General features: G+C 39.9%; 1 protein-coding gene across 1 annotated transcript in view; it reads right to left on the bottom strand.

The window, feature by feature from the left end:
- Positions 1-326: 326 nt before the first annotated feature.
- Positions 327-12,159, bottom strand: part of arap2 (ArfGAP with RhoGAP domain, ankyrin repeat and PH domain 2) — a gene marked incomplete at its 5' end in the record, with an annotated part of 101,683 nt that continues 89,850 nt past the window's right edge. The window contains 5 exons of the mRNA XM_015016423.1: positions 327-1,462; positions 1,565-1,690; positions 6,771-6,834; positions 7,728-7,763; positions 11,567-11,649. Coding sequence (XP_014871909.1) covers positions 1,112-1,462; positions 1,565-1,690; positions 6,771-6,834; positions 7,728-7,763; positions 11,567-11,649 — 660 coding nt within the window. The remainder of the gene's footprint in view (positions 1,463-1,564; positions 1,691-6,770; positions 6,835-7,727; positions 7,764-11,566; positions 11,650-12,159) is intronic.

The raw sequence follows: 12,159 nt of genomic DNA, 5'->3' as shown, positions 1-12,159 counted from the left end.
GCTTCTTACTGAAACCAGTGCAAAAAAACAAACAAACATTTGACTTTTCTATTCTTGGTGTATGAGCAACGTTGCGTGTTGTCCCATTACGTGATCCGCACCGGCATGTGAACCATGACGGTTGAGTACAAATATATGCACCATTACATTGTCTTATCAAATGCAGTAGTCAATCAAATAGGCTCACGAGGTACACCAACACTGTACCTTGAAATCAAGCTAGCATTTTACATGGAAATCCTTGAAGGTGAAACGGGAATGAAATACTGAGCAGATGGAAATAAGTAATCATTAAAGATTAAATTGTTCACTAAAACACCACCTCAAAGCATTTTTCAGAGTTTATTAATATATTCATGCTGTACATTAAAAATACATTTGAGGGCAGACAGTTTAAAGTGGTTTGCCACTTAATTATAAGCTTAAAACACCTCCACTTGTATAGTTAAAGGTTATTACATAAAAGTCACCTATGAAATATAAATACACGTGGTGCGTTAAGTCTTCCCCTTCTGCCAGACGTGTTGCATCGCGTTTATAAAAATAAGAATCTATTAAAAGTTCCAACTTTTAGAATTTTATATATGCAGCCATGCACAAGGAACATTTAAAAGTGGTGCTTAAATTAAAATATAAGAAGCACTATGTATTATATATACACAAACTTACAAAATACATGTTGACCAGTAGAATTGTCAATAAAAAAAAAGTCCTAAAAATGCTCTTAAATACTTTGTACCACTACTGTACAATTAAAAACAAGCTTCTTTAAAGAAACGTTTCAGGCATTAAAGTAAAGGTGGAAATGTTCAAGCTAACTTTTGATTTGCAATCCTCGACAGGATTCCTTAGACTTCTCTCAGTTTCAAAGATCAGCGTTTTAAATCACACCGTGTAGTGCTTTGGGTTAGTACCACATCCGCTGCATCTCCCACCTTGTGCATCCGCTTTCAGCGTTCAGAATCAAAGTTCAACAGCAATGCGCGGGAAAAAAAACAACAACCTGGCTCTTTCCAGCTAAAACTGCAGTTATGTTTTTGTTTTGTTTTTTCCTTCTCTTCAACCTCTGCACCAGTTGCATTTCAACTACCAAGCTTCTTTTCAACGTTTGTCATTCAGTGGTCTTGCGAGCATTCTTGCTGAGGACCAAGTTCAGCTCGTTGAGCAAGTTAGGGGGCATAGCTCCCCCAACGCCTGGTATGGGCTTTTTGCAAGGCGCCTTGTTGCCAGTTTGAGGTAAAACCGGCAGTGGCATGGGCTTCGTGTGTCTCGGCACGGCTGGAGGTGGCAGCCTTTGAGGCTGGCAGATGTCCACAGAGGTTCTGCGCTGAGGAACCTCTGGGGTCTGTGACAGGTAGTCGGGCTTTAAACATTTGGGTATGGTGTTGGTTTTGAGGTGAAGACCAGAGACTCTGGGTGTCCTCAAGTCAGCGTCTCCAAGAGAAACCCTCCTGTCTGTCAACTACAGGGAAAAAAAAAAAGAAGAGACAGTTGTTCTTTTGCATCTTTTAGACAACAACATGTGGTGAGATGAAGATAAACTAAGTCTGAGAAGTTGACTTGCCTGCGTGGTGAAGGTATGGTTGTATGACGGAACCTTGCTGGTTTCTGTTATAGCGCCTCCTCTGGATGTTTTGAGATCGGCGGTTTCTTTGAAGCCACTGGTATTCATCTGGAGATCAGACCCGTGCTAAAGAAACAGGAAGGACCACAAACTTCAAGAAAAATAAAGACAGTTTTAAAATTAACCAAAAAAAAAAAAAAAATCTCAGTTTTGTTCAGGTGGGGGTTATTAAATGTTTGTGTTTGTGTGAAGTTTATACACATATATACACTTAATATATGGACCAAAGTTGCAGCACAACTATTGTCCTGTGTATTATGTATTCGACAGAAATCTGCAAGTAGACTCACTGAGCAGAAAGACTTTGTGAATTGTTGCAAACCGATTAAATTGTCACATTGTCAGGGAAAAAAAAAAAAAAATAATAATAATAAAAAAAGATATCCTCTCCAACCTGTAGGAACAGAAATGTTACGCTACACTTTGTAGATTTTGCAAATGACTTTTAGCAGAGTTGCAGCTGTGACACAAATACAGATTGATACAGACTGATGTATGGCGATCCAGATGGTACATCATTCTTTCACAAATCAAGCAGTAAGCAATGAAAATCGTGACTGGCTGTTTCTCTGAGGTAACCAGGAGAGAAAAAAAAAAACCCCAATCCGAACCGCATCATCTCTTACTGTATAGAAACACTTCAGGGTTTGATAAATGTGCTTGTTAGCTGAAACTGACTTCTATTTTCACAAATTAATCTGCAATTCCTCAGAGCTCCGTTTGATTATACTTTGGTTTAAAGAAATAGGGATCAACATTGATATCCTGGAAGTGAAAATTAGCTCCAAGTTCAATCTGGGAGCTGATTTTTCCAGAGACGGGGCAACAATCGGGTCCATGAGGTGAGAAAGACAAAGATGCTGTAAGCTGGAACTTACACTTTCAGTTTTAGTGCTTTCTTTATCAGGAGATGCACAGCCCATTGCTGCGGAATAATAAACTCGTCTGGGGAGGAAGTCGGAGAAACTGCAAACCCTAACTTCCATTTTTATATCTTTATAGCCAAAAAAGAAAGAAAAGAAAGTGCTTTCTTATCTGATTCTGAATCCGGCGATACGGGAGACACCCAGGAGAACAAACGGCTCGTGAGCCAGTTTGAACCAGAGAGTTGTAAACAGCTGCACCGCTAAAAGAGAGCTTCAGCTTTAAGAGCGTAACTCAGAGACGTCCATAAATATTAGATGGCATTACTGGATGAAGAATGCAGCGTTTGAAAAAAAAAAAAAAAAAAAATCGTACATGCTAATATATCTGAATAGTTTAAGTCTGCAGCCTTTTCCTTCCATTCAAATTTTCATCAATTTGCCTGGACTGCACTCAGTGAGCAACCGGCTTCTGCAAGAATGCGCTGTGGAGGGTCGAACTCATTATCACAACAGGACAACTGTTCAGTCAGCACTCTTCCCTCAGTCTGTGTCAGCCACAACATGATACAGCGCTAAACATCTTTCTGTTCTTGACTGATTGATTTTATATTAAGATCACATTTTCAGTGGAACTAAACTGAAATTAACAAGGGCATGAGTCAAAAATAAACGGAAACAAAAAGCTTCAAATGAGAGACATCAGTGTGGGATGAATGTGCTATGAATGAGCTTCACTTTTACATTTGAACGGCTTAAATCATTTTGCTACTCCATGGATGTTGTGATTTACTGAGGCGTAGCTGTACTCCCCTCCAAGCACGGACACAGAGTCCGAGTGATAAAATTCATGAAGTCCACCCGAGTTCTGATCTCTGGCTAAACCTCCACTTCGACAAGCCCCCCCCCACCCCTCCTTTTGGAAACCACGGCGACCCCCTCGGACCAACAGGAGCCGTGCCTCCTTAACAAACCCTCATTTTCCCGCTGCGAGAACCTGTCCTTGGACCTTTACACCCTCCTCCCAGCCCCTCATCAGTACCATCACTCATTACACCTCGCAGTGGAGTGAGATCCCACCAGCGCCGGTTGCTATGGAAACTGTGGGAGTACAACGCTTGCTAACAGGTAATGGAAATCACGAGAAACCCGAAGCCTCTCGTCTTCCTACTTTCTGGTGCATACGTTTCCCTTTGCCCTTCGCACGGGGGTCTGGTGTCCTTCCCAAGAAAGCTTCCCCGCTGGAAGCTGACAATCCCAGTGTTTAGAGGTTTTAGGAGGAGAATCCTAATACTTTCAGCCCACTCCAGTCTGCTATAGATTTAGCTGTTGCCAAGCTAAAAGCGTCTCCAGAGAGCAGGGAAAGAGTGCACTGAAATAAACACCTTTAAAACAAATACTGCCTTTCCCTTTAGATCAATCTCCCCTGACAGCGTTGCCCTTTTTTTACTCGCTAACCCAAACTAAAGCACTAAAAGGCTTTTACAGTAAGTACCCGTGATAAACAGCACTGTGCCGCAGACAGGTTCCCATAAAGGAGTGCCGATACTGATTAAATGTGCTGAGCACACACACACACACACAAGAAAAAAAAAAAAAACAACTTCAGTTATTTAGATTAAAAATGAGCAGAAAAAGGGGATTTCGCTTATTTATTTCAATGAGAAAATCCGAGTCGCAGCAAGAAATGTTAGGAGGAGACGAGAAGAAGAAGAAGAAAAAAAAAAACAACTTCAGTTATTTAGATTAAAAATGAGCAGAAAAAGGGGATTTCGCTTATTTATTTCAATGAGAAAATCCGAGTCGCAGCAAGAAATGTTAGGAGGAGACGAGAAGAAGAAGAAGAAAAAAAAAAATGTCTCGAGAATATGTGGCATCCATGGCGGCTCTGCCTGCGTTTGCTTTGGCCTGCATTATTTATGTCATATGTGCTGTGTCAGCGGCTGACAGTGACAACACAGCGCTCTGTCTGGGGGCTAAGCACCACAATGTGATTGTTACAGTCGCCTTGACCTTATTTTCACAGCTTTTCCACATAAAGTGATTTATGTCATTGTTGAGTGACCTCGAAAAACTTTACAGTCCTCGCCCTGCTTTATGTGTTTAATGCGCCTTAGCAGCGCTGCAGAAATGACTGATTGGGGGAGGAGGGGGGGAAACATGTGATTTATTTATTTACACCTTCTACTTCTAACAACTTTAAAAGTGAAAGTACATTTATTCTGACAGTAATCCACGGTTGTTTTTGTTGTTGTTTTTTTTTCATTCAAATAGGAGAGGGGAAGCACACAGCCATGTTCAAAAGCTTTGGTTGGCAAGGGGGACAAACTATTCAGCTTTAGCGTATGCGACGACATTTCACACTGTACTTAAATTATTGTGGCAAATAATCGGATGCACATTAATTCCTACCTTTTCCGCCTTGAACTATTTCATTCACAAGGGAGGAAAAATTGTGTGATTTTGCTGTGATCAGCTGAAATGACTTAATCACAATACACTCAGCCACACTGTGACGTCCAGCTGGACGGTGACGCAAACAGAACATCAGCCAATCATATGTCAGCGACTCAACGCGTTCAGGCATCAGCACCTGCTGAACTTGCTAGGGTTCGAATCGACAATTAGAGTAAAGAGGAAAGCGTGCGTCGCGTGGCTTTGAATGTTTCACGGCTGTCGGTGCAAGAAGTGCTGAATATTTTAGAAACCGGTGAATGTTGCCCAAACATCTGTTGGGGTTGGAGAGAAACCGAAGGGAAAACGCGCAGCGGGCGGGCGGCAGTCGTGTGTGGACAGCAGCTCAAATAACTGCTTGTTACAAACGAGGTACATCAAATTAAATCTCCGAGTGTGTGTGGGCTATTGAAGCAGATAAACTACAGCAGCAGAAAACCACACAGGGTCAATTTCTTTGTCAGCTTAAAAAAAAAAAAAAAGTGATATTGAACCTACAACTTATGCAGGCTCAATAAAAGAAAAGGTCGATGTGAGGTTGGAAAGCTTTGTCCGGTCAAATGTAACGATTTTAACCACCACGTTCAGATAGCAGGGTTGGAATCTGGAGGAAACGAAACGACAGCACGGATCCATCTGAACTTTTCGGGCCAGTGGAAGTGGCCTGATGCCCTACTTTTAGCAGGATGACGCAACATGTCACAAAGCTCAGATGATCTGAAAGTGGTTATTTGAACACGACAGTGGGCCTGTAATAGTCTACAGGCTTCTTCTCTATTCGCCAAAAGAGATGAGATGTACGCAGCTAAAAACTCAAGTTCAATGTCACGGATCTTCAGCCACCAAATCTGCAGGAACTGTGTGATGCCACCGTGTAAAAAAAAATCTAATGTAAATCTATGAGGAATGTCTGGTGCAGAGCTCTGCCGCCGGTGCAGAGCTCATTCAAAACTATCGGCAGCACGTATCAATGGAGACTTTTGTACAACAATCTTGTGACAGAAGGGTAAAAGACAGATGCTCTAATGAATCGGCGTTCCAGTCCAATCATTTGTCAGGGGAAGAAAATATAAGGGAGTAATGCTGACATTGAAGCTGATCCCACTGTGGCGTTAACCTCTAATCCAACAAAGTGGGCTCCCTCAATATTCTGTCCAAGCTGCAACAAATAAATAGTGGGATCAAAACGTCCTTCAAAAGCAAGTTCTTCAAACAATTCAACTTCACTTTGGAGAAGGTAAGTGCATTTCAATGCCTGATGAAAGACAGCGGCAGCACGTAAGTGGCTACATGTAATCAGTTACCTTCCCCTAAAAAAATAAAAAAAATAAAAATAAAAAAATAAGCCAAATCTGCTTTTATTTTTTTATTCTGCTCATTTTTAATCTAAATAACTGAAGTTGTTTTTTTAAATACTTTTTTTTTTTTTACTTCGACTTCAGCAATACTGTTTTGAAGTAGCACTACACTTAATTGAGGAAGAACTTTTTTTTTTTTTTTGAAGGACCAGAACCTCAAAGGTACTTTTAAAACTTTTAAAGTGAGTATGATTACATGATTTCAACGTAGAAGCCTTATAAACAAATGCTTTTTTAAAATCTTACTTCAGCAGATGTTTTTACTTCTACTTTTATATAAATATAAAGACCACGTAAAAAAACAAAATTACCTTTAAAAGAAAAAAAAAAAATCAAACCTTTTTTTCCCCCCCAAACCACAGAAAAGTCATTCAAAATTGTTCAAATGTATGCTTTTGGCTGCTTTCTAAAGCGTTTGCGTTAGCAAAGCGCTAACGTGTCCTTGATGTTTTTAGCTGCGACAGATCGTACCTTCAGAGCGATGATGTCTGCCACCCAGCTGATCTGAGTCTCCCTCCTGTCACAGCAGAAGTGCCTGTGGGGGGGGGAGATGAAACTTGGTCACATCACTCACAGATATTCACCTATTTTCTACACGTCACTGCACATTATGTCTTCAAAGGGAACACCTCAGGTATTATCATAAGTGGAGTTGGCAAGAGGCGATTCACTATCATTAGCAGTCACCCAATTGAGTAATTTATCAACCCAACAGCCCGGATGTGAATATGTATTTCATACAGTATTTAAGTGAAAGGACCAATAATGTTTTGAAAATGCATTTGTTACATGTTTTGCTTGTAACGAATACGACTGCATGTTCCATTTATTCTATGACAGAGGAAAGGACGCAAGCCGAATTCCAATGCAGATGCAGTAATGGTCTACATCAGTCTATCTTTCAATTAAATTCATTTTCTCTGCAGGAGAAGCAAAATTACATGAAGGGAAAAATCTGTGATTCAGTGTATCGAGGCATAGGCCGTTTGAAATTAGAATGTAGTCCTAACAAAAAAAAAGAAACAAACAAAAAATTAATTAAAACTAAAATGAATTCGGGTGCATGCTCAAATTAGTTTTTGGTGCAAGGAAAGAGCCGAGAAGCTGCCATACAGCTGACCGAAGGCTTCTTTTATTTTCCCATTGCTGTTTGATGGTAATGTTTTGATTTTCAGGAAAGATTTTAGAAACTTGATTCATATGTTACTTTGTAAAGTGTTGGACTAATAATCAGCCAGGCTCCGCTTTCATGATTCCCACCACCAAACCGATTGTTATCACCCACAATGAACCCATTTAGATCATGAAGAAATCTCCGTCTTACTCACAAGATTTTATTTTATTTATTTTTTTTTTCCCCAATATTTTACAAAGAGAGAGTAAAAAAAAAAAAAAAAAGACAGCTTTAAGTTTTTGTACAGGACTCACCACTGATGTTTATCTGTGTAAACTGTGAAACCCCAGCTGTAAAAAAAAAAGAAGAAAAAAAGAAAAGACATGGATCAGATAAAGCAATGTCTGTGCCATTAAATCCAAGAACACATTTGTTAAAATGGTAGATGGTCTCAACTTATATGGCGCTCTCTAGTCATACTGACCACTCAAATTCACCCATTCACATTCACAGTGCAAGACTAACACTCAACCAACTGATTAACACAAATCCCCAAACTTTAAACCAATAAAAGTTGTGAAGTAAGTACGGTACGCATAGGAAAAAGGTCAAAACCGTAAAGAACGGATCAGAAAAAAACTCATTTTGACCACCTGCTGCTTAACTGTGCAATTAATTAGAGCAATTCCGATGCATATGTTTATGCATGAGCACCCAATGTCCTCCAGGCAAAACACTATGCACACACGGCATTTGCTGCTCATCTAAATAAACCCAAAAGTACGGAGAAACATAATGTGTAGACAAGTTAGGCTAAATGTAAAACCTCTGAAGCTTGGAGTTCACTGTACAACACGGCTAGAACCAGACGCTTACACGCATCAAATAAGAGACATCAGTTTTTTCTTTCCCCCCCCCCCTTCACTGTCTGAAGTAAAGTCAGACCAAACTTCTCTTGTTTTAGGTCAGAATGACCAAAATTAGAACCAAGTGCTAAATGCTACAATAATGAAAGAAAGAATTTGTCAAAGACGTATTTATTGCTTTCTTCAAATCGAGACGTTTACATACATTGTACAGCTCAAGAAGGAGATGTACGATTCTGGACACCATTCTGTGTCCAGAATGGTGTAAAGCACCAAATTTCTGTGCTTCAGAAACTTTCACTGCTATACATTACAATGGGCAAAAGCGTGAAGGGGAGAACAAAACGAGGAAAAAAAAACAAGAGGCAGGGACTGAGATCCTGCAGCTCCACTCCTGCGAGTTAAGGCAGGCGATCCAACGTCGCATCACAGTAGGCCGCTCGCAGACAGAACCCTCCCTAACGAGGTACTGAAGCGCTGGCTCTACCCACCCTCTCAACACAACTCTCTCCATTTTCCTCAGCACTCCGTCTTTATTTCTTTATTCACCGTAATACCGCTTCCCACTGCCCACTCAACAGTACATTTATGATACCACGCTGCACCATCCTCTCTTTTCTGTCCCTCTTTGCCTCCCAGTCCTTCCCTCTTATCTGTTTTTTTTTTTTTTCTCCCTGTGAAGCCCTGAACAATGCACCGCCACTCGCTGGACTCATTTTTCACACTTCCCCTGGCTCTGAAAATTCTGACACGGAGAAAATTATGAGGAATTATGAATACGCAACGTGAGTTATGGGGCTGGTTTCCGAAAGATTCGCTCTTTGATTCAGCAGCGGAAACCCGCCGCTGCAGCTTCGGCACGTGTCGTAAGCTACGATAACAAATTAACCATTTGGATTTGTTGAAACAGATACGCGTTGAATCCTTCTCGCCTAAGTTTAAAATGAACTGGTGTGCTATGTTTCCTCGGAGGAGGAACAGTAGTAGTAGCTGCACATTGCTAAAATCTTGATTGTAATTAGACACATCACACAAAGATCAGAAAAACATAAAAACGATTTAAAACTGTTAGTTTTAACTTTATTTGACAAACTTAGAAGTGAGGGAATGAAAAAAAAAATACAGACACAAGTGTCACAGACTGCTTGCTTACGAGCAAACGACGACCATAATTTGTCCTCGACAAGAAAACTGGTGATCCTTTCCAACATCAAGTAGCTTTAGACTTTAATTTCACAGCAGCTGCAGACACACTTAAAGGGAACAAAGTTCATTTTGCCGCATTCGGTTCAAGTTCTCTAGGTGAATGACAATGGCATGTCCTGGTGTTCTCAGGAAATGCCAACGGCGTTCATGAATCCTCTCGGTGTGTTCGCGCGCTACGTTGTACGTACGTCTGGAATTCTAATTTGCTGGGAATTGTTTAAGAAGACGCGCCGTCTCCGGAAGATAAAACTGTCAAGATCCTATCTATTTCACAACAAGAGACGTTTCTCTTTAAACTGACTGCAAGTCTTTTACAGCGTGGTGAACACCGCTTTTCACTTCAGAAGGACTTTCCCTCTCTTGGATGTTTCCTTTTTATTCCCAGTCACGTTACTGACACGCTGCAAATTTTCCTAATTATTTGTGAAATGTTCCACAGGGCTTCTTTTGAACCTCACACAGTTTTATCGCGCTTTTGCTGGCTTTGTTACAGACTTTTTTTGATCTGTGTTGCTGGAATCAAATCCTACATAAGACAAAAGCTCACAGAGGTTCAATGTGTTTCTTTTGTACATTTTTTTTTCTTTTTTTACCGTTTATAGATGTTTTTTAATTATATATATTTTTTATATTTTAAGCACATACACTCTCCGGTATTTTTTATTTATTTTTTTAATCAAGGTAATTGAAAAGATGCTATTAATTTTTAATAAAATGGATAATTTACTTCACAAGAAACAGAGTCAAGCAAAGGCGAAAACAGGAATATATCGCAACTGATATCATTGTTGTGATATTTACCAATCGCCATTGCAGAATTTTATAACATTGAGCTACCTTATCCAATACTGACTGCATATAGCGATATTGCTCTGCTAAATTTCCAATATATTGTACAGGTTTATTTACAGCGAGAAATCTAACTGAAAAGCTGAACTTGAACTGCGATAAACGTCTTATATAGTACTAAGGTCTCCTGGAGAATAAAAATTGCAGAAGTTTATTTGTTGCTGCTAACCCTGTGTAAGATTATAGTCCGGAAAAGTCAAATAAAAGTCGAGGCGATGGGCTTTTTCTGTAGATGTTAGGCTGTTGCTACGTTTCTCAGCGTTTCAACTTTATTCTTGAAAACATCGACAATTTTCAGAACTGAAAAAAAAAAAAAAAAATTAACCACTATTTTCTTTTCTTTAAGCGAACCCAACAACCCTTTTCCTTTAAACAAGGCCGGGCAGAATTCAAAATTTATTTCGCCACCGGGCAAAATGAAGAGAAGAAGAAAACGGTGAGGGCGTTAAGAACCACGAAGAAGACCTTGCATTGCATGAGTTGCATGGCAGTCAGTTATAAAGCATGTTGCTCCAACCTAGAGTTGAGCCACAAGACTGGATACGCAGGATGATGAGGGATTCAATAGCTGCTAGAAAATTGCACTAAACTCTGGCATTTTACAGTCACCAAATCTCCATGACAACCAAGTAGATGCCAACAGTGATGTCAGAAAAGATGCACCCCCCCCTACTGTCGCAACTGTCAACAGGGGGAGCTCACTAAACCCAACTGGGACTGTAGCGAGAACAAGATTGAGCTTTTATAGATGATCCAAACAACAACAACAAATGTGGCCACTACTTGTATTCTTCAATACATCACCAACACGGTGAGCTTTCTTTCTTGAGAAGCACATGTCACCACTTTCCCATCAACTGTTTGCTCACAGATTTGTCAGAAAGGTTCGTGTCATTCAAATGCAAAAACTGGACAATTAATTAACGAAGCATTCTACCGTGAATCCCTGACATTCATACGTTTACGTTAAAGCTCATTATTTAACGCCTCCTTGCTCACATGTTGCTCCAAATGTTCGCTCTACGTCTACAGTAACTTTAAGTTTTAATTGGATTTCTGTCAAAGTCACCCCACTTCAGCTGTACTAATTTACCTCACAGGTAAAAGATAACAGTGAACACGCAATGCAACAAGTGCAACCGAGATAAAATTCTATATATATACATTTTTTTTCCACCCCCGTTTCTAGACATGTGTAGACTTCAGAATTCAGAGAAAATGTTACTGCTCACTTGCATGGAGGTTTGAGCTTTTTCTTCAGGCCCAGGTAACATTTTACCATCTTCAACTGAATCTCTTTCTCCGCTTTAGTGTTCTGTACAAAAAAAAAATAGAAGAAACATTAGAGGACAAGAGAAATAAGACACAGATGAACATTTTGGCAATAAAAGCGTATGCAAAAAGAAAACGCGACGAGCTAAACTAAAATCACCAAGTAACAATCTCACAGAAAAGGCAGCAATCAGTTTGAATCATTATCGGCAAACCCAATCCTCCGACTGCCAAAGAACAAAGTGAAGGAGAACAAAGCAAACAAAATCAAAGTTGGAGCTTTGCTTCTGACACCTACACATCAAAACCCACACCCCGTTCTCCGTTTCATCCAGCGTAATTTGCACTAAATGCAGACCTGGCAATAATTACAGAGGCCAAAGAATATCAATTAAATTGCAGTAACACTTCTAATTTACCTTGTATTTATGCAGTAATTAGCCACATTCTTCTGCAACCTCATATTTAGAGAAACTCGCAGAGCAAGAACTCCCCTCTCTCTTTCTCACACACACATGGAGATATATATATATATATATATATATATATATAT

Source organism: Poecilia latipinna, unplaced genomic scaffold (assembly GCF_001443285.1).
Source record: "Poecilia latipinna isolate Pla-1442-1.1 unplaced genomic scaffold, P_latipinna-1.0 Scaffold2015, whole genome shotgun sequence".
NCBI classification, from domain to species: Eukaryota; Metazoa; Chordata; class Actinopteri; order Cyprinodontiformes; family Poeciliidae; genus Poecilia; species Poecilia latipinna.
This window is presented reverse-complemented; position numbering and strand designations above follow the sequence as displayed.